A 20,439-nucleotide genomic window follows, 5' to 3' on the forward strand; every position below is an offset into this window, starting at 1 on the left:
GGTGCCTCACGGAGGGGAAAAAAATAAAAAAGAAACAGCAGAAAGCAGCAAGATAACCAGAGAATGGGAGAAAATAATTGCAAATTGTATGTCTGTTAAGGATCTAGTATCCTGAATATATAAAGATTTCCTACAACTCAAGAACAGAAAAACAAACAACCCAATTCGAAAATGGGCAAAGGACTTGAGTAGACATTTCTCCAAAGAAGATAAAGAGATGGCCGACAAACACGTGAAAAGATGCTTGACTTTACTGGTCATTAAGGAAATGCCAATCAAACCATAATGAGATACTGCTTTACACCTATGAGAATGGCTCTTATTTTAAAAAAGGAAAATAGCAAGTGCTGGCGAGGCTGCGGAGTGTGGCTGTGGAGGACAGTCTGGCAGCTCCTCTCAAAGTTACACCTAGAACCACTGGGTTAAGCCGGTTGTTCCGCTCTTAGGCGTGTACCCAAGAGAACCGAAAGCACATGTTCAAGCAGAAATGTGGACTCGAAGTTCATGGCTGCAGGCTTTACAATGCGCGTAAAGTGGAAGCAAGGCAAGCGCCCGTGGGCTGGTGAACAGCTGAACAGGTGCGTCGGTCCAGGCTGTGGAGCACAGCCGTGCAAAGGGGTGAAGCTCCACCCGGGCTGTGCCGTGGATGAACCTTGACGCCTGATGGCCAGTGAAGGAGGCCAGGCACGCAAAGTCTGATTCCATTTACACAAAGTGTCTAGAACGGGCAAACCTGGGGAGACAGAAAGCGATTGTGGCCGCCAGGGGCTGAGAGGAGGGGAAGATGAGAGAAACTGCTTAGTGGGGCAGGCGGAGGGGTGACTTGGGGGTGAAGAAAATATTTTGGAGCTTGATAGAAGTTGACAGCACTGTGAATGTAGTAAATGCCAAAACTTTAAAACAGTTTTATGTTATGTGAATTACATCTCCATTAAAAGAAAGAAGTCGCTTCTGGGATTGGCGCTGCAGCTCTTGTGTGGTTTTGTGTGGCCTCGGTGCCGACAGCATGGGTGAGGGGTGAGCCCTGGGGCTTCTGACAGAAAGGGTTGCGTAAGGCAGCTTTCGACGTACATACGAGCGAACACGGTAGAAAAATGGGAACTTCGGACCAAAGAGTACCGAGCCCCCAAGAACAACAGGAGCCCTCCGGCCTGGCAGCCCCCGACCCAGGGAGGGGCAGGCCCTGGCGCAGCGGCCCCTCCCCAGCCATCCTGGCTTTGCTTTCTAGGAAGGAGGCTTAGGAGTCGAGTTTGAGCGAGGTGGGGGCAGGGCTGGGGAGGGCACCGTCGTCCCGGGGTCGAGAGGGTCGATGAGTGGGGTCGTGGTGGGCGGGGAAGCCTGGGCAGGGGCCGCTCCCTCTGTGGGGGGAGCGGGCCTGTGGCGGGGCCCTGGCCACCGCACTTCGGGGTCTCGGAGGGGCAGGCGGGAGGCCGCCTTGATCATCTTCGCCTCAGAACCTCTCAGCCCTGCTGTGTAGTGGGAAACTGAGGCCCGGAGGGGCTGCTTACACCTGGACTGAGGGCCCTCGAGGAACGCCGAGAGAGGTGAGCAGTGCGGCCAGAGCCAGTGTCCTTCTGCTACCTCGGGGGAGTTGGCACAGAGAGGCCAGGAAGCGTGCCGGGGTCACACAGCTCTCCTGCTGCCCACTCCCTGTCTCTCTGCTTCCTTCCAGTACTGCGGTCCAGTGGCTGGCGTGGTTGGCGCGGCCGATGGTTTAGTTTGCGCATCTTTGGGGATGGGCACGTTTTCCCCTGGCGGCTGCATTTTGAGGCTGATTGCTCCTCCTGAGGTCACCACCTGGGATGGCTTTCAGCCTGGGAGTTCCAGTCTGACGGCGATCTTTCCCCACAGGAGGCCCGCCATGGGCGCCGAGAAGTCGAACCCTTCCAAGAGACACCGGGATCGCCTCAACGCCGAGCTGGACCACCTAGCCAGCCTGCTGCCACTGCCACCCGACATCATCTCTAAGCTGGACAAGCTTTCGGTCCTGCGCCTCAGCGTCAGTTACCTCCGGGTGAAGAGCTTCTTCCAAGGTAGGACTCTCACCTGTGCCCACCTGGACCTCACCTGGGTCCCACCCGGCTTTGCTGGGATCAGCCGGTTGGCGCCTCTCATCCTGGGGAAACATTTAGAGGCGGAGCGCTGAATGCAGACCGACACGAGTGGCTCTGGGGGAAGGGACTGGGGCCAGACCTCGCCCTGCTTGGCCTCACCTGCCCCAGGGCCCTGGGGATGCTGGGAGCTCCGGCCAGGCACCGGCCCCCCTCTGCACGGGGGTGCCTGGTGTGTCGGACCCTTGCAGTAGCTCTGGGTACTTGCCCACATCCAGTGCCCCAGGCCAAGCCTTACGCTGCATGTGGCCTGGCTGAGCTGAAGGAAGGAAGGAAGGTTCTTCCCAGCTCCTCTGTTCTGAGGAAGAAACGTGGTTGTCACTACTCTGCTTCCGACCTGGGACTGCTGCCATCACCCCTCAGTTACGTCTGAGCTTCTTACAAAATCCTGAATTTGTTACATGTCTTTGGGAGCAGGTAGGATAAGTGCTGAAGGTGGGCAGGCGTGGACGGTAGCCGGTGGTAGGCTGCTGAGTTCATGCTCTGTCTCAAGGCGGTGGGACAGCCTCCCGCGGCCAAAACCCACCTTGGGGTGTGGTGAGCGTGGCCAGCTGGTGAGGCTGCAGCCCTGCAACCACGGGGACCCGGGCCTGTGCCGCTGCCCGGCCCTGCTGCTGGGCCCGGGAAGCCATGTGACTCCGACGTGTCTGAGGTGTGACAGCCTCTGCGCCTTGCTGGCTTTCTCGGCCCCGGGAGGTGGGGGGCAGCTTTCCTAAGGACTCAGCCTGCCTTCCACCCTGACCCTCCAGGGACCGCCAGCAGCTGCACCCGCTGTGCCCTCCAGCTGGGCCAGCGCCGACCAGCCCCTCCAAAGGGCCCACCGTCGCCTTCACTTCCTCTCATGGAGCAGGAACCCCAGACCCTCCTGCCGCTGCTGGCCTCTGAGAGCCCCCTCTGTGTGAGAGCTCCGCACAGGGGTCTTGGCTCCCTGCATCCTCTGTCTGACCCCGCAGGACCCCGGGCCCCTCACCTGTGTCCTGCTCTGCTCTGGGGCGTGGACCCTCGTTGGCAGTGCAGAGCTGAGTGTGTCAAGCTGTCCCTCGTGGAAAGCCGTTCTGCCTCCGGGGGAAGGCCCAGCTCACAGGGCTCTGTGTCTGCACAGCCGGGCTTGGTCCTGGGGGTGGGCGGCGTCCCTGCACCCTGTGACACCTGCCTGTGTCCATCCCCCCCACAGGTTCGTGGGCTGAGCTTTGACAGCCTGGCCTGGGGTTCACCCAGTGCCCAGCCCAGGTCCGTCCCCCTAGTAAATCGTGCTCTTTTACTGGGTGTCCATCACCCAGACCCCCCATGGCTGGAGGCCCAAGCTCATGAAACATTTCTGGAAAAGTAGGTTTGGAAGACGGCGGAGAATGATGGGTGCCACGGGGGGAGGAATGCGGGGGGTCACCAGGAGAGTTGTGCAGGCTGGTGGGCTTCCAGGAGGAGGTGAGGGGGCGGGTGTGGTCTGCAGGCCACACAGAGGCAGCCCCCTCAAGGAGCCGTCTAAGGGACCCTTGCTGCTGCATTCCTGCATCTGGGGTGGGGCCTCCTCGGCACCCCAGCCTCCCCAGCTGTGGTCTGGGCCCCCTCCCCGGGGCAGAGGGGTTTTCTCTTCCTCCCCCAGTGGCACCGGGACCTCATCAGGCCCTCGGTGCTGGGGCTTGGCGCCCTCCCCCTGCCAGCCCCCTTTTCCCTGTGGGCAGCTGCGAGGCCCCTGCAGACCCCGTCTCCAAACCTCTGCAGCCTCCAGGGGTCCTGCATATCCCACTGGCCCACCTTCAGGACTGGGCCTGAATTTTGTCTGAGTCCTTCTCGTTCCCACGGTGTCCTGTCCCTCCCCGAAAGCGCCTGTATTTCCCTGGATTTCGGGTTACCGTTGCCCTGGGACTTGGCTCTCCGATGGGCTCAGGAAAACGGGGAAGTTCGCGGATTGTGTGGTGCTTTGTGTGAGGTGGGCAGCCGCTCTTCCCAGCTCCTCTGTTCTGAGTGGAAGTTGAAAGTGACAGCCCCTAAAGTGGCTTTGAATTATACTACTTTAAAATTAAAAATCAATACCACCGGCCAGTGGCACCTCCCGAGTGGGGTCCAGGGCACGTAATTCCAGGTCAGCAGTGGGCTGACTGCTGGACGCCGTGTCCTCGGGGGCTTCAAGGAGACCAGGGGCTGTGACCAGCTTTCTGACTTGGGGTCAGGCCTTCAGGCCTCTCAGGCCCTCCTTGTGTCCCTCCGGGGGAGGGTCTCTGTCCTACAGGGGCCCTGATGTGGGGACAATGGGGAGGGCCCTGCACCTTGCCGAAGGAAGCCCTGCAGTGGGGACATCCGCAGACCCCGCCCGAGCCCCCACTGGAACTGACACACAGAATCGTTAGCAGCATTTATCTCTGAGACGCGGTTACAGGAGTTTTGTTTTACTTTCCAGGTTTCCAAAGTCTTACTGAAATGCGTCAATTTTTTAGGTAGGAAAAACTCAAATGTGTAAAACAGCAAAGACAATCATTTCAGCACTGCTGTGGTCTTGGTGTGGAGTCCAGGGTCCTCATCCTGGAACCCAGGCCCTGCCGGTGCTGCCAGGTCGCTGGTGCAGGTTGCTCAGGTGACTGTTGAAGCATCACTGGCTTCCAGATAAGTGCAGGACATGCAAACACACACAGTCTAAAACGTGTGGTCGGCATGGAGCAGCCTGTGGGGCCCCGGGAGCCGGCTTTGGAAAACGTTGAAGGGGCAGCAGGAATTCCATCTCTTGAGGAGCCAACACCGCTGAAATCGGAAAAGTACAGATTGCAGCACCCAGGTTGGGGTACTGAGGGCTGTGCTCATGAAGCGGAGAGAGTTCCGTGAAGGGATGACAGGAGGGCTCTGGGACAGCCCGGGAAGTGCTGGGGACTCACAGCCCAGCCTTTGGAAACTATCAGACCCTGGCTCCTGAAGCCAGCTCTCCCCATGCAAGGGTCTCCATCCGCATGCTGGGGTCTCCATCTCCCATGCTGGGGTCTCCATCTCCCATACTGGGTTCCCCATCTCCATACTGGGTTCCCCATCTCCATACTGGGGTCTCCATTTCCCATGCTGGGGGCCCCATTCCTATTCTGGGGTCCCCATCACTGTGCCTGGGTCTCCATCTCCATACTGGGGTCCCCATCTCCCATTCTGGGGTCTCCATCTCCCATACTGGGGTCTCCATCTCCATGCTGTGGTCTCCATCTCCATACGGGGTCTCCATCTCCATGCTGGGGTCTCCATCCCTGTGCCTGGGGTTCCCCATGCCCTGGGCTTTCACAGTGACCTGTTGGACAGCTTAGGCCAGCTCTGGAGCTGCCCAGGTGGGGTTTCTGTTCACCTTCCTCCCCCAGAAGCATCCAGCTGCATGTGGCACATTAGTAGGGACTGGTCTCTTCCTCTCTGGTCACTTCCTCAGGTCCAGCTGTGCCCAGCCACACCAGGGTTGGTAATCTTGGAAAGGCTTCAGTTTTGCTGTTTCCAGGAGTTCAGGCATCTGTCCAGGTGTCCACCTGAACCCATGGTTCTTCTTGACCAGGAGCAGAGTGCTTTTCCCACATTACAACCAATCCCACCCCCTCCCCTGAGGCAGGGGGATGCCCGTCAGGTCTGCTGAGCCCTCGAGCTGCAGGTGGGCAGCCCTGCCGGTCACAGTGGGGTGAGCTCATGAGTTTGGTTTCTCCATCACACCTTTCTCCCAAGGATTCCCAAGTTTGTAATCCCCCTCAAGCTGTACATTTTAGGGGAAATTCTAAATATTTTCCTGAATTCATTTCCTCTGCATAGTTAGAAAAAAGTCAAGCTATAAAAATTGGATCTTAATCTGTGCTTCCTGACTCAGAAACGGATAAACTAATTTCATTAAAGCTTCCATAAAAAGTCACCTTCGGGAAGGACTTGAACTGGAAAGTTCCAACCTCCAAGGGCAATAATGGCCTGAAAATTCGCTTGTAATGTTTGTGCTGGTGTTGCCTTTCATGAATTTTTAAAAAGCAGTGGGCTTATTTAATTAATTTATTTGGTTTTTGCATAGACTGAGGGCTGGCGCTTCTAAGTGACAAACTGCTTGTGCCAAAGAGAGGGATTTTCCATTCTTGCAAATTTCACCATTCGAAAGAGGGGAAATTGGGGGTCGATAAAAGAAAAGGGAGGGAGGGTGGGTGAGTGGAGAACATGACGGACACTGAGGGGGACCAGAGATGGGTTCCTTCCAGGACATGTGGCCCAGGATGTGGGGTCCCAGCAGCGGTCTGCACCGCGGCGTCGGCCCAGCTGGGAGACTCGCTGGGTCTGGGGTTCAAGCGCCCAGAGTGGGGACCAGCGTGGAGATGACCAAGGGCCTGCGGTTCACCCAGGCCTGATGCGTGGCCTGCAGGCAGGATTGTCGGGGAGACCAACAGAGGGAGGGGACGGTCTCAGCAGGCAAGAAGGGAAGGAAGAGCACGATTCCAGCTTCCCATGAAAATCTGGAGATTTGCACTCTGAAAGGCCGCTGCCCCCCCTTCACTGTGCGCCCCAGCCTGGATCTGGGCCTCTGTCCACTTGCACCCTCTGTGATGGGGTCGATCCTGGCCCCTGGCTCACCTGGGCTGGGCGGGTCTGCTTCACCCCCACCCAGTGGGGAGGTCCAGAAGCCCTCACATCATGAGATGTGTCCGGGACCCCACACGGGATGCAGTGCTCCTTAGCAGGCCAGAGATTAAATGCTCCTTGAGACTTAGCAATCCTGTAGCCCAGGAGGGAAGTGTATGCGATTATTAAGCTAAATTGTACCGGTTTTCAGCTTTCACTGAAGAGTTGTCCTCCCCTGATGAGCCCTGTCATGGACAGAATGTCTGCGTCCCCCACAAAGACACATGTTGAGCCCTACCCCCAGTGTGGCCGTGTTGGAGATGGGGCCTCAGAGGAGGTAATTAGAGTAGGAAGTGGTCACGAGGTGGGGCCCTGATCCCGGAGGGTTAGCGTCCGCATAAGAGGAGGCACCAGAGGGCCCTCTCCTCTCCTGTCCCCTGCGGCCAAGGCCTCATGGGACAGAGTGAGGAGGCGGCCGTCTGTAAGCAGAAGAGCCCTCGCTGGAAGCTGAGCTTGGGCTCCTGGCCTCAGAGCTGTGAGGAAATAAAGCTCTGCTGAGTGTGGGGTTTTGTCAAAGCGGCCGAGACCCCTGTGATGATGTGATGGGGAGGGAGGTTTGGGACCTGATTTTTCTCTCTTCACGTGGAGTGTTTGGTGGATTCCTTCCCGCCAGGGATTGGATTTGGGTCGTTGCTGCATTTACTTTCCAGCCCTTCAGCTGCCAGAGCCCCCTTCCCTCTATCACTGACACTTTCTGGAAGACAGCCTCCCCGGGGCATTTCCAGCAAAGATACACTTGTCTTGGGTTGTGTCAGGGCCTTCAGGGGAGGGAGCCGGCCCTGCTGTGTGCACACCTGCCTCTTACCCCAGGCCCCAGGCAGACCCCTGCAGAGCCATCGTGCAGAAAGATCACCCTGGATCGTTTTGTGCTGGTTTTATTTCCCCCATCGTCTCTTAATTACCTCTGAAAGGTGAGTCTGGCCCAGGGGAGGGGCAGGCTCTTGGTTCATTCACTCATTCGTTCACTTTCTCCTGGTACCTGCATCCTCCTCAGGACACGTGTCCCCCCTGCCCCAGGACACAGAAAACAACTTTGATTTTTCTCTCGCTGCCCCTGGATGGACTGGGGGTGGCCCCAGACTTTCCTGGTCCCTTCTGGGTCATTTAGTGCCTTTCAGTCAAAACAGTTAAATCTCTAAAAGTATTTCCAGTGTGAACCTTCTCCCCGCCTGCACAGAGGCTCCAGCAGGCAGGGCTGCGGGGCACCTGGCGGTGAGCTTGGCGGCTCCTCCCTGAGGTCCTGCCTCACTGGGAGCCATGGTTTCTGGCCCTTCCAGGTTGGAGTAGCAGCAGGAAGAAGAGGTGAAGATTGGGAGAGCTCCTGCCTGACCGGCACTGCCCTGAGCTGGCACACAAGGCTGGGTGGTCTTGGTGTTTTCCTGGCTTCTGAGGACCATGTACCTAGGGGTCTGTTTGCCTCGGTGGCCAACATGGGCGACCCATCCTCTCCAGCTGGTTCTTTGTGTTTCCTTCCTTAGCCTGGGTGTCAGAGGGTCTGAAGTCTCTTCTCTTGTCTCCAGGCACCCTCCTGGGAGGAGCTGAGAAACCCTAGGCCAGTGCTTGGACATTGTGGCCCCACCTGCTCCCCAGGAAACGTACATCTTTGACCTGCTGGTGGGCACGTGGTACTTCTCACTTTCAGTCCAACCTCCTTTGGATTTCTTGAGTGTAGAGAGACTCCAGCCCCACTAGCCCCTGGAGGCACGTGGCAGGCCCTCACAGGGCCATCATGAAGCCCCTCTCACTGGGCATCAGGCGAGGAGAGAGCCCCCACCCATCTCCTGGTGCAGGTGGGGGTGTGGGATGAACAGCACAGCCCTCCAAGGAGGCCCTTCTCCCAGCTCCAAACATCTCTCACCTCTGACATCTTTGCAGCCTTGCCGAGGTCACCTGTGATCTCACTTTGGGACCCAGGTATAGTTGGCACATGTATAGTTGCGGGGCCTTGGCCCAAATTCAGACTGAAAAGTTTCACATTAAAAACCAGTCATAATGCAAGTAAACAGAACAGCTGCCATGGTCCCCGCCTCCTAGAATTTAGAGTCGAGTGGAGAAGATCTGCCACCAGACATACAGCCTCTTCCATTTCCAGCAGATACAGTGGCAAGTAACCAATCAGCCGTCCTGCAGATAACATCCAAAATTTAAGATAAAATATCTGAAACCTTTAAAAATATATTGATCAGCCAGCAGGAAATTAAGGAATACTCAAAGAGATCAAAAACTAAGTGCAGCTGAGAACCCAAAGAGAACGTATTAAAAAAAAATTTAAAGGATGCACTTCATGCAGAAGGAAAGGAAGGTTTGGGCTTCGAGAAGGAATGGATAAGAAGGTGGTGACTATATGTATCAATCAAAGCAAACACTGATGTATAAAATAGTAGTAATGGTGTATTGTAAGAACAAAAAAAGAGAGAAATAAATCCCTAGCCGTGGTAGCATATAAATTTGGAGCAGGAGATTTGAGTTAAGGGTTTCAACAGTTCTTGTATTAATTAACTTTGGAGGTTGATTAACTAATTCATAATAAAATTTCCAGGGTAACTATCAAGATGACAGAAAGGTGTAATTTTCAAACTAATGGAGAGAGAAAAGTGGAATGAGAAAATATAAACAGTCAAAAGAAAAAAGCCAAGAAGGGAGAAAAAAGAAACATGAAAGAGTGGAACAAATAGAAAGCATAAAATTCCAAATGTGTCACTAGTTACAATAAATGTAAATGGACTAAACATGCCAACTAACAGATAAGGATTATTAAAGTGATTTACTATATCTGTTTACAAAAGGCACAGAAAGGGTGAAAGTAAAAGGATGGAAAAAGATATATTGGAAACTGAAATGAACTGAAATAGATCTGATGAAGTTATATTAATATCAAAAAATTGATTTGGGGATGAAAAACACTACTGGAGATCATGAGAAAGTATCATTTAATAATCATTTAGTAATGATTAAACATTTTATTTCATCAAGCAAGTAAAATTATTTTAAATTTGTGTAACTTTAATAACATAATCTCAAAAATATGAAACATATTGATGGAACTACAAGGAAAAATACTTGAATTCATCATCAGAGAGAAAGATTTTAGATAGTTCTCTCAGTACTTAACAGAGCAAATAAATAAAAATCAGTAATGATTATAGAAGATTTGAACAATGCAAAAAAGGGTTAATCTCATGGACATTACATAACACTATACTCTGAAACTCAGAACTCACATCTTTTCAAACCTACATGGAACTTGTAAATATATTGAAAACATATTGGTCAATAAAGCAAGTCACAATAAATTTCAAAAGACAAAATCATGAAGAATGCATGGTGAGCCCTTAAGGCAGTTAAGCTGGAAATCCATAAAAAAGATGACTTGAAAACCCTGATATATTTGGAAATAAACATATTTATAAATAGATCAAAGAAGAAAGCATGATGGAACTGAGAAAATATTTATAAATCAAAATGCATGGGATGCAGCTAATGTAATTCTTAGAAATAAATAACCTTGAGTGTTTATATGTAAAAGAAGGAGGGCTGAAATTAATGAGCTAAGCATTCAGTTTTGTAGTTTTTTTTAAGACAATTTTTTAAAAAATTAATTTATTTATTTATTTATTTTTGGCTCTGTTGGGTCTTTGTTTCTGTGCGAGGGCTTTCTCTAGTTGTGGCAAGTGGGGGCCACTCTTCATCGCGGTGCGCGGGCCTCTCACTATCGCGGCCTCTCTTGTTGCGGAGCACAGGCTCCAGACGCGCAGGCTCAGTAGTTGTGGCTCACGGGCCTAGTTGCTCCGCGGCATGTGGGATCTTCCCAGACCAGGGCTCGAACCCGTGTCCCCTGCATTAGCAGGCAGATTCTCTACCACTGCGCCACCAGGGAAGCCCCAGTTTTGTAGTTTTGATAAAGAAAAGTAAAATAAACAAAAGGAGAGTCAAAGAAAGGAAAAATAAAGGGGAAGATATTAGTGAAATAGAAAGGAAACATACAATAGAGTTCCTTCGGAATGAAAAAAAACACAAAGATCTGGTGAGACTGATCCAGGAAAAATAGCAAATAGTATTAGGAATGTAAAAGAAACACAATTTTAGATGCTGCAGATATTTAAAAGATGGGTTGAGGTTATCATGAACAAATTTATGCCAATAAATTTGAAAACATAATAAATGCCTAGAAATATAGCTTATTAAAATTGACTCAAGAAGAAATAGAAAACCTGAATAGCCACACGACCATTTGAATCAGTGGTTAAAATCTTCCCACAGAGAAAATCTAGGCCCAGATAGAATTAAAGCAATTTCTATCAAATATTAAAGGAAAAATAAGTCCACTCTGTACTGAATCCTGTGGTGTAGAATTGGAACTGGAGGTATCGGTGTGAACTCACATTATGCACACACACATATAAGTGTGTGTGTGTGTATGTGTGTGTGTTCTAGCTCTGTCTGCTGAAAGGGCCACACCAGTAGCAGGGAGCACAACTTACATTCAGAGCTCGGTTTCCAGACATGGTTCACCATTAAAAGGAGGCTTTCTGGCCTCCGTCTAGAGTTGGAGCAGAGAAAGGACAAGATGAGCTTAGAATGTCCGTGCTGGACAGCAGGCCGTGCTCAGAGCGTGAGGAGACATGCCCTGGGACGCAAGTCATCCTGAAGGGGCTCCCCTGGCCAGGTCTGGGACAGTTTCAGCATTAAGATGAATAAGGATGGTGATGGATTATAATCCAGCGAATAAAATGGGATTCCATAAATCCACACTGATATAAATAAGTGAATGAACAAATAAATACTAAGAGAAAATTCTTCCTAACAATACATCCATTCTAGATGGATGACTGTAGAGAGAAGAGGTGAATTATAAAATCCCCAGTTGGTAACCATTGCAGGAATAATTCAGGCCAGAAACGTCAATGGGCGCTAAGATTAGTGGGTGAGCAGGTGGGGAGCAGCCTGCAGGGACAAGTGTCTCGAGGGTGGGGAGGGGATCCTGGGGGCTGCTGACCCAGCTCACCTGCGGCCTCCTCACAGCCCGGCCCCCTGGTCTCTCTCCTTTAGGCCTTGCTCAGAGTCACCCCCTCTGGAGGCCTCCTCCAGCCACACTGGGACCCTCAGTGCTCACCTGTGTCCCCAGGCGGGGGCTGGAGAAATGAATGACTGTGGGCAAGCGAGTGACCCGGCCATAGGAAAATCCACAAGCTGATGCAGTATAATCCTGGGGTGGACTCTTCTGTTTTCTAAATACGGCTCTGCGTGAAATGAGCACGTTTATTCACACTCCTGAAGTTTCTTCTCGCCTAACTGAACTTGGGGCTTTGACTGGCAGTTTGAATCCCTCCTCTCCCGCAGCCTAACTGTGGGGTTTGGAAGGACGGGCACCCCTGCCCGTACCGCCTCCTGGCGCCCCCTCCCCAACCCGCCTCCCTCCGTGGTTAGATAAGAGCGCCTCTGGCTCCTGCTGTTTTCTTCCCAAGTGCTTCCTATCACCTTCCCCGTGCTGGGTGGGCAGACACCTGGGTGCGAGAGCACAGAACTCGGCGAGCAAGTCCGTTCTTGGCAGCCCAGGTGCAGAAAACAACCTGTCCAGAAGGAGACTGAGAGGCAGCACTTTCTTCCAGCCTGTATGATTCATGTTCATCTTCCAAAGGCAAAACAAGGGGTTTATCGTTTAGTTCTTGAAAAGTGAAGGGAGGAGAGTTTGAATGTCTGAAAACTGAAGTGGTCCATTAATTTGAGGCCAGGATTGCAGCGGGGTCTGAAGGCACAGTGCGGCGGGGAGCTCCACGCCCTCCGTCTGGCCCCGTCCCGGACACCAGGCCTGGTCACCGGTCTCCCCCGGCAGGTGCATTGCACTGCACGGGAGCCCCACGCACGCCCGCGCATCACGGAGAAGAGCGGGTGTCGGGAGAGGTGAGCCGGGGCTCTTCAGGGTTCCTGTCAACTCCTGGACTCACGTGGCCTCTGGGCCCCGAGACTTGTCGCCAGGGTCACCCAGAGTGGGGCCTGGCGGTGGGAGCAGTGGTGAGTGGAGCCGGTTAACAGCCCGGCCTGTGAAGGCGGTCGGTCCCCCACGTCCTGGACCTCTGACTCACAGGAGGGCGTGCTGGGCCCCGCAGGTGGTGACAGGGGAGCCCGCCAGAAGGTCCTGCTCGCCCAGCCCCCGGGCCTGGTCTCAGCCGCACGAAGGGGACGGCCGCCAGGGACTTGCCCCGCCGGTTTCTCAGCTCGGCTGCTGTGACAAATACACAGACCTTTACCTCTCACAGTCCTGGAGGCTGGAGGTCCGAGGTCAGGTGCCCCATGGTCGGGCTCTGGTGAGGACCGCTTCTGGGTTGTCCCCACGTGGCGGAAGGGGTGAGGGAGCTCCCTGGGGTCTCTTATGAGGACACTAATCCCATTCGTGGGGCTCCACCCTTGTGACCCAAAGGCCCCTCCTAACACCATCACCCTGGGGGGCCAGGAATCTGGGGACACAGGCATCCATCCACAGGCCTCGTGGAGGTTGGCGCTGAGTTGGCGGCAACAAGATGTGGACGCAGAACATCAGGACATTTACGGGGCACCCGCTGCCCCACCCCGCTCGGCGCTCCTCAGGTGTGTGTCCTTGCTGGATCCTCACGACAGCCCATGCCCGTCTTATGGGAGCGCTGAGGCTCCCAGGACCCCTGCTCTGAGCCCGAGCTCCTCTGCTAAGCAGGCCTTTGAGGGGGTCTGGGCTGGAAGTGGTCAGAAGTGGGAGGCATGCCTGCTCCTTGGGGTCCCGGGAGCTCCAAGCTCACTGTTTCCCTCCACCCTGTCCTCTGGGCACAGCGTGGGGGAGAGCAGGGCAGAGCCGTGGTCATGCCAGCTGCCTCCAGAGGGACACGCGGACAAGCGTGGATGTCAGCCCTGAACTCGAGGGCCTGGGGGCCAGCGTGCTGCTGGACCAGGGCTGGAGGGGAAATGACCCAGGTGCCAAGGCCATGTGTGCTGTGCAGAGCACAGTGCAGAGCCTAGGGTGCTCCCTCGATGCTGAGATGATGCCAGGTGTCACCAGGCATGTGTTCGTTCAAAGCAGGGGCTGGGCTGTGGACGTGGACCTGTCCACCCCAGGAGCTGCAGCTGGTCAGAATCGGAGGTTCAGCCCAGCTTCCGGTGGTGTCCCCAGCTTCTCTCTCAATCACCCCGGGTGGCAGAAGTCCTGTACCCCAATCCCCGGACAGCCCTACACGTCCCAAATTCAGTGTGCCCCACGATCTGGGCTCAGCTGTCCTGTCCCCTGAGGAGCTGGCTGGGATCAAAGTGGCTTCTGGGCGTCACGCACCATCTAGGGGCAGAGATGGGGCGTCTTCTGGTTTCTCCTCCACCGGGAGCACTTGGCACCCCCCAGGAGCCAGACCCAGGCACAGGACCCCTGAGAAGCTGCTGGTGGGGGCGGGGTGTCCATGGCCCAGGGCTCGGCCCAGGGTGGTAACTGCCCTGAGTCTCCTCTGTGGGAAGGACGCGGAAGGAAGCGGGGTACCGGGTGGGGCCGGAGGGGTGCAGTCAGCCCCAGTCTGAGCCCCAAAGGGCAGTGGCCTTTCCATTCTCACCCTCCCCCTACGGCTGTGTGTGCATCATATTCACGGGGATGTCCACTGTCTCCACGATGATCCCTCACGTTCTCTCTGTTCCAAATGAGCCTTTTCAGGTATGCAAGAAATCAAGGAAGTGAGAGGAAGGCTGGTTCCGGTTGATTCTACAGCCAGTTGGTGGACAGCCTGGACTGGGCAGTGAGAACCTCAAGTGCGGCTGGGCTCGGGCCTGAGTTGGGGAGGGAGCCAGGGCTCCAGGCGGAGCAACGGGTCCAGGCTGGGCTGTGCGAGCCCCTGGGAGCCCGTTCATCTCTGGGAGGGGCGGCCCTGGCTGGGCCTCCTCTTCTGCCTCGAGACCCTGAGCTCTATCTACAGACCAGAGGTGGCCCGGGCTCTGCGCTGCGGGAGGACGGCTTCCGTGGGACCAGGGCTCTTGGCCGCTCCCACCTGCCACTGCCCCTCAGGCTGGGCTGGGCAGGAGGAGGGCCAGCTGCCCGCAGGGTGGGGCTGAGGGGACGCGGGTGCCACCGGGGTCCCGTCTCACGTGGCTTGGCACCCTTTCTGGGGACAGCGGCTCACCAGGGGCACGAGGCCCTTCGACGTGACAGGCCTTTCCGCCCCTGGCTGGACCACAGGGGACGCCTCGAGCTCCGGGCCTTGGGGCACTGCTCCCCACAACCCCGTCCCCAAACGTCCCTCCTCGCGGGGCCTAGGGGGCCACAGAGACTCCTTCTCTGCACACTTTCACCAACTCCCCGTGGACCCCCGCCCCACACACCTGCTCCCTGCCAGCTTTTCTCCCCGGCCTGTTGCCAGGGGCGACCAGGAGCAGGCGGGGGCGGGGCGAGCCGTGGCGGCGGGCTTGCCCCTTGTCACGAGGGAGACCGGGCAGAGAGGGCGCCGGCGATGGGGCCGGAGTCCGCCTGCAGAGGCCCCTGCCCAGAGCCCTGCCTCCCCTCCAGGGCCCCGCTCAGCGGGGGCTGGGCTCCCTCCCGGGTCAGACCCTCGGGTGAGACGTGTGGTAGCAGGGAGAGGAGAGGAAGCGGCACCCTGCAGAGAGACGCTGGGACGAAGTGCCAGACCCAGGTGACGGCAGAGCTGCTGGGAGCGCGGGCTGCTCCCCCGCCCCGGGGCTCTTCCCCCAGCGGCTCTCTCTCCCCACCGCCGCGGGCGCTCCCCTCTCAGGGCTGCTCCCCGCTCCGGACTGTCCCCCCCCCCCGGAAGAAGACTGGCCCCCGCAGCCTGCGGGCCTGGAGTTTGCTGCCCTGAGTCAACTTCCGGGCGCTCCTGACCTGGGGGCCGGGGCTGTCGGCTCAGATGAGTTTTCGGGAAGGCGCCCCCGACCCTGGCTGGGCCTCCGGGACAGCCTCGGAATCACATTCGGTTTCTTCTAGTCTCACCACAGGCCTGGGGGTGGGGCGCGCTGGCGGCCCTGCTCGCACGCGAGGCCCTGGCCGGGGTCCAGGCGGCTGTCACTGCGGCGCTGACGCTCCATCGCGTGACAGGAGCCCGAGGAGGCCCCGCCGGGCGTGCCCCGCGGAATGTGGCTGCGGAGGAGGGAAGTGCGGGTGCCCGGCGGGGGCGCACGCGAGGCTGGGGAGCCACGGGGGGGCGGCAGGGGAGGGAGGTTAGGAGAGGACCCTCGCCCGCCTCCGGGGAGTGCCCACCCCCGCCACGGCTGTCCCCGTGCGGGTCGTGGCCCTTGCACGTCGGGGGGCGACTGAGCGCATCTGTCTGTGCGTCGCGGAGTGGGGCTGGGTCCCGGCGGGGGTCGCCGAACCGCGTCCGCCGCGGTGACGTCACCGCCTGGGGCTCCCCAGCCTCCGGCCGTGGGCGGCAGCGCAGCCCGCTCGGCGTCCGCAGGCCCGGAGAGCAGGGAAGCCCCGTCCCAACGTCCCCTTGCCCCCAGCCCAGCGCGCACGGGGGCGGCGAGCTGGCTGGAGCCGGGGCGGCCCCTGCAGCGACGTGTGTGGCGGGCAGGCCTTGGCGGTCTGGACTGTGGCGGTCCCCCTGGGCGCGCCGAGGCGGGGTCCTGCCCCCCAGCCCCGCTGCTGTGACCCCACGTCCGCCCAGGCCCGCTTGGGCTCTGCCCACCCAGCTGGGAGACGTGGCCTTGTGCTGTCAGGGGGCTGCGGGGAGGGGCGGGGTGGGAGTGGGACCCGGGCCCCCGCCGGTCCGGTCGGCGTTTCCCTCCTTTAGCTTTCTCAGCCCGCTCCTGGCCGGGACCCCCTTTAATGCCTGTGCCCTCAGCAGCCCCCAGCAGCCCCCATAATTCCCAGGTGCCGATGATGCTGAGCATGGAGTTGGGGGTCCCCCACCAAGCGCCAGGGGCTGGGATGTGGATGACGTCTGTCTGTCTGACCTGCACATCTGTCTGTCTGAGCTTTTCACCCCAAGTGGACGTGAGGCCAGACGGGGGGGGGGTTGGGAGAGGCAGCGTGAGCCTGCAGGGGACGCCCGCCCAACGGGGGCATTGGCTGCTCCACTCTGATTGAGGGGCGGGGGCTCCAGGAGGGAGGGATGGGTGAGGGGCACGTGGGGGTCCAGGCCGGTGATTGGTTACCCAGACCAGTGGTGTCCAGTTTGGGGACCTGCCCACACTTGGGTCTTGAGAGAGGAGCTTTGGGGACCCCCGGAGAGTCCCTGAGGTGGGGAGGGGGGTTAAGGGGGTTGCAGGAGGGGAGGGGGAGTGCAGTTTCTGGGGAGCAGAGTGGGGCGGGGTCCTCAGGTGCGGCCTAGCCGTGAAGTCCCGATCCCCCAAATGTCACCCGGCTCCCACCCAGCTCCCCCGCCCACCGCCCTGGGTGTCTGGGCAGCGAGGAGACCACAGGTCAGCGTGCCTGCGGAGGGTGGGTGGAAGTTGGAGAAACGTCAGGGACCCGTCACTAACTGTGCTCTCCTCCGACAGCCCTGCAGCAGCCGGTGGCCGGTGCCCCCTCACCAGGAGACAGGGATCTGCGTGGAGGGTCTGCCGTGCTGGAGGGAAGGCTGCTGCTGGAGGTGAGCCCTCGCCCGTGTCACGTGCAGCCGTGTCCCCGTGGGCCTCGGTTGTGACCGCTTACAGCCACTGGGAAGTTAAGCCTCAGGAAGGGTTGCAGGGTGTGGCTCCAGGAACCCCTGGGGGCAGCACAGACGGTGACCTCGAGGCCCCTGAGTTTCAAATCTGAAAATCGTTTTCTGTTCTGCATTTTCTGGTTTTGCTTGTCAACGGGAGAACCTAATGAAAAATTGAGTGGGCTTTTTACCCCTCAAAGTGAGGACAGAAGACTGTGCATTGTGCGTCCCAGGTCCAGCGGGCGAGCCGGCTGCCCTGTTGTCGGTACTACACGCTGGGTGGCCCCCCCCCCCGGGTTGGCCTTCTCACCTGAGATAGACCCCGCCGGCTGGTCCTGAACTGCCTTTCCTGACCCCGTTGCTCGTGGGTCCGTTTCTTAAACAAGAAAAGAGGAGGTGGAGCTTCCTGGGTTGGATCAAATCACAGAGCTAGGGTGCCCCGGCCTCCGCTAGAGAGACTCAGGCCCTGGTCTGCCCCTCCTCCAAGGGGCTGGGGGGATGCAGGCCGACCCTCCACAGGACAGTGTGGGTGCTGAGGGAGAGGAGCCCGTGGCAGGCTGCCCCTCAACCGGCCGCCGAGGTGACCCTGGAGCCGTGCTTCCCTGGCCGTGCCAGGAGAGGCCGGGCCCACGTGTCTCCCTGCCTGTCTACCTCAGGCCCTAGAGCCCTGCTGGGTGGGCAGCTCTGCCCCCACGGGAAGCCAGCGGCATCCTCGATGCCCTCCGCACCCCCGACGTTCGGTGCGTCTGTTAGGTTGACCCGATGAGGGGCAGACGTGGCTCAGGATTGGTGCCGCTGGGAGAAGCTCCGCCGGGCAGGAGCCCATCGGCTTCCTCCAGGTGCTGGTCTGCAGCCCAGGCTGCTCCGTCGGCCGGAGCCCCTCCCGCACCTGTGGCTCTGGGTTTGGCGCCCTCGCCAGCTCGACGGGAATGACCACAGCGGTCAGCTCCCGTTCACGTCCCCGGGCCCCGGGGCCAGCGCCTCTCACGGGGGACACACGGCTGAGCACGGCAGCGGCCGCAGCACCCCGCTTCCCCCGCGGCCCCCTCCGTGAGGAAGGGGAGCCCACGAGACGCCCTCTCTGTCCCACCTCAGCCAAGCCCCTCGGAGGCTGGCAGCCTCTCTCCACGTTACTCCAGCTTTTTACTAGAAGCGTCAAACGCTGACCGGGAAGAGAGGATGGACTGCCAGGCGGCGGGACTGGCGGCCGGGCTCTGGCTGCAGTCAGCAGTGGCCACCTGGCTCCTCCAGTTGTGCCCACGCCTCCTCGGACTCCGCTCGCCCTGGCGTCCCCGCCTCACGCTGCACCTTCGCATCGTGCGGGCGCTGCGTCCAGCCCTCTGCTGCCCCATCCGCCCGGCCGTCGCGGCCCCCCGAGCTCTCGGCCCCTGCTGAGGGGTCTGGATGTGCTTTGAGGGTCTATGAGCTTAGAGACCTTTCGCTTTCTAAAGAGACAAGAACAGGCGAGGACTGACGCTCTCGCAGGCAACGGGGTTCACGTTTGAGTCTCCTGTGTGGGGAGCCCGGGCCTCCCACCCCTGGAGCCCGGCGGGAGCAGAGAGTGGGCCTAAGGGCAGCGTGCTTTTGGAGATGTCGTGCTTTCAGTAGAGGAAGCGTTTCCATATTCATTATTCATCAGGTTTTTAGGAAGCATATCTTAAATATTGTTATTTTTCCTTCGCAACAGTTTTTTTCTGTCGGTGCTGGTAAACATGGAGCTGAAAATGTCCTGCCAGTTTGAATTCTATTCTTGGCAAAAGATAGCTGGCAGTGCTCTTTTTCTTATTCATGTTCAAAATTAAAATGACATCTTAGCCATAAAATCTTTTTTAAACTTTTGTTTTGAGCTATAAATACAGAAGCCAGTGCACACAGCCCGATCTCCCAGCTAGTGCTAGGGCACTGTCCTCACCTCTGTGCCCAGGGCCACACTCTTCCTGCCTCTCCAGCGGGTGCAGAGCTGCGGCACCGCAAGGCTGTCCTGCCTTCGGCGGGGGGGGGCGGGCCGGGGGCGCCTCGGGCCTTTCTGCTCGTGGGTGTGCCTCAAAGCCTGGACTATTAAGTCTTCCCTGGGGCCTCAGGACGTGGACGGCCGCCCTGCGTCCTGGCTGAGGCTGAAGCCCAAGATGTGATGACCAGGCCTGACTCCCAGGTCCCCACAAGCTCCTGGGGGCCTGGGGCCAGGGGAAGCGGTGCGTCCTGTGTCTGGCCTGGGGACGTCTGGGGAGCTACCCGCCGGGTGGACTTTCTCAAGAAGAGGTCCTGAGGCTGAGGGGTCTGGGTCTGCTGCCCATCTGCTCTGGGCACCACGGCCTGCCCTGGTGCACACCCTGCCCACTGGGCTCCCTGGCCAGGCCAGAAGGGTGCCCACCCGCCTGCTCCATTTTGGAGAATGAGGTCCAGCGGTTCCTGAAGTGGCCGCCTTCATATCCAACGTTCTCTGTAGCCACAGGATGTTTCTGGAAGCTCCCTTTGATTGGAATCAGGGTTGGTTATATGACGAGGGCCCTTCACAGCAGTGCCAGAGCAGTGATTCTCAAACTTGGGGATTAGAGACTAATTTGCAAGTGAAAAATATTCCCAAACAGAGCAAGATAAGCAAACCAAGCAACAATAACAAGAAAATCCTAGGTTTTATTTCCAATCTTCAGCCTCTTGAAGATAAACTGTCATCAATTCCTATAAGATTTAGAGCTGACACAGACATTGAGTGACTGTGGTCTAACATCTATGATTTTAACATGAAACAACCAGGAATTGGAGCCGTTAGGGGCTTGTCCAGGGTCCTCGTTGGGGTGGGACTGGACGCCCAGTCTCTTGGTCCATGTTTGGAGGCTCCCCCGGGGAAGCCAGGACCCAGCAGAGCTGCCGCCAGTGAGCACCTTGGTACAGGCACTGGGAGGGGTGGAGGAGGCGTGGGAGTGGGGGATGAGGGCCGACGTGGTTCTAGAAGCACCGACCTTGGGTGTGTGGTCAGCGCCACGCCCGGGGCTCATCCTCCGTCCAAGCTGGGCTGCAGGGCCGTCGAGTTCAGTGGGGACGGGACGACGTGCCCGCAGGAGCCATGAGTTCAGGCCTGTCCGGCCGGAAGACACTCTGATCACTTGACCCTGGCTGGAGTT

The 20,439-nt window shown here is 57.6% G+C and overlaps 1 protein-coding gene across 1 annotated transcript in view; it reads left to right on the forward strand.

Moving 5' to 3' along the window:
- The window catches only part of AHRR (aryl hydrocarbon receptor repressor), a 72,070-nt gene that overhangs the window by 17,519 nt on the left and 34,112 nt on the right, over positions 1-20,439 (forward strand). The window contains 2 exon segments of the mRNA XM_061187619.1: positions 1,852-2,033; positions 17,172-17,263. Of these exon segments, the coding sequence (XP_061043602.1) occupies positions 1,852-2,033; positions 17,172-17,263 (274 nt within the window).

This window comes from Eubalaena glacialis, chromosome 4 (genome assembly GCF_028564815.1).
Source record: "Eubalaena glacialis isolate mEubGla1 chromosome 4, mEubGla1.1.hap2.+ XY, whole genome shotgun sequence".
NCBI classification, from domain to species: domain Eukaryota; kingdom Metazoa; phylum Chordata; class Mammalia; order Artiodactyla; family Balaenidae; genus Eubalaena; species Eubalaena glacialis.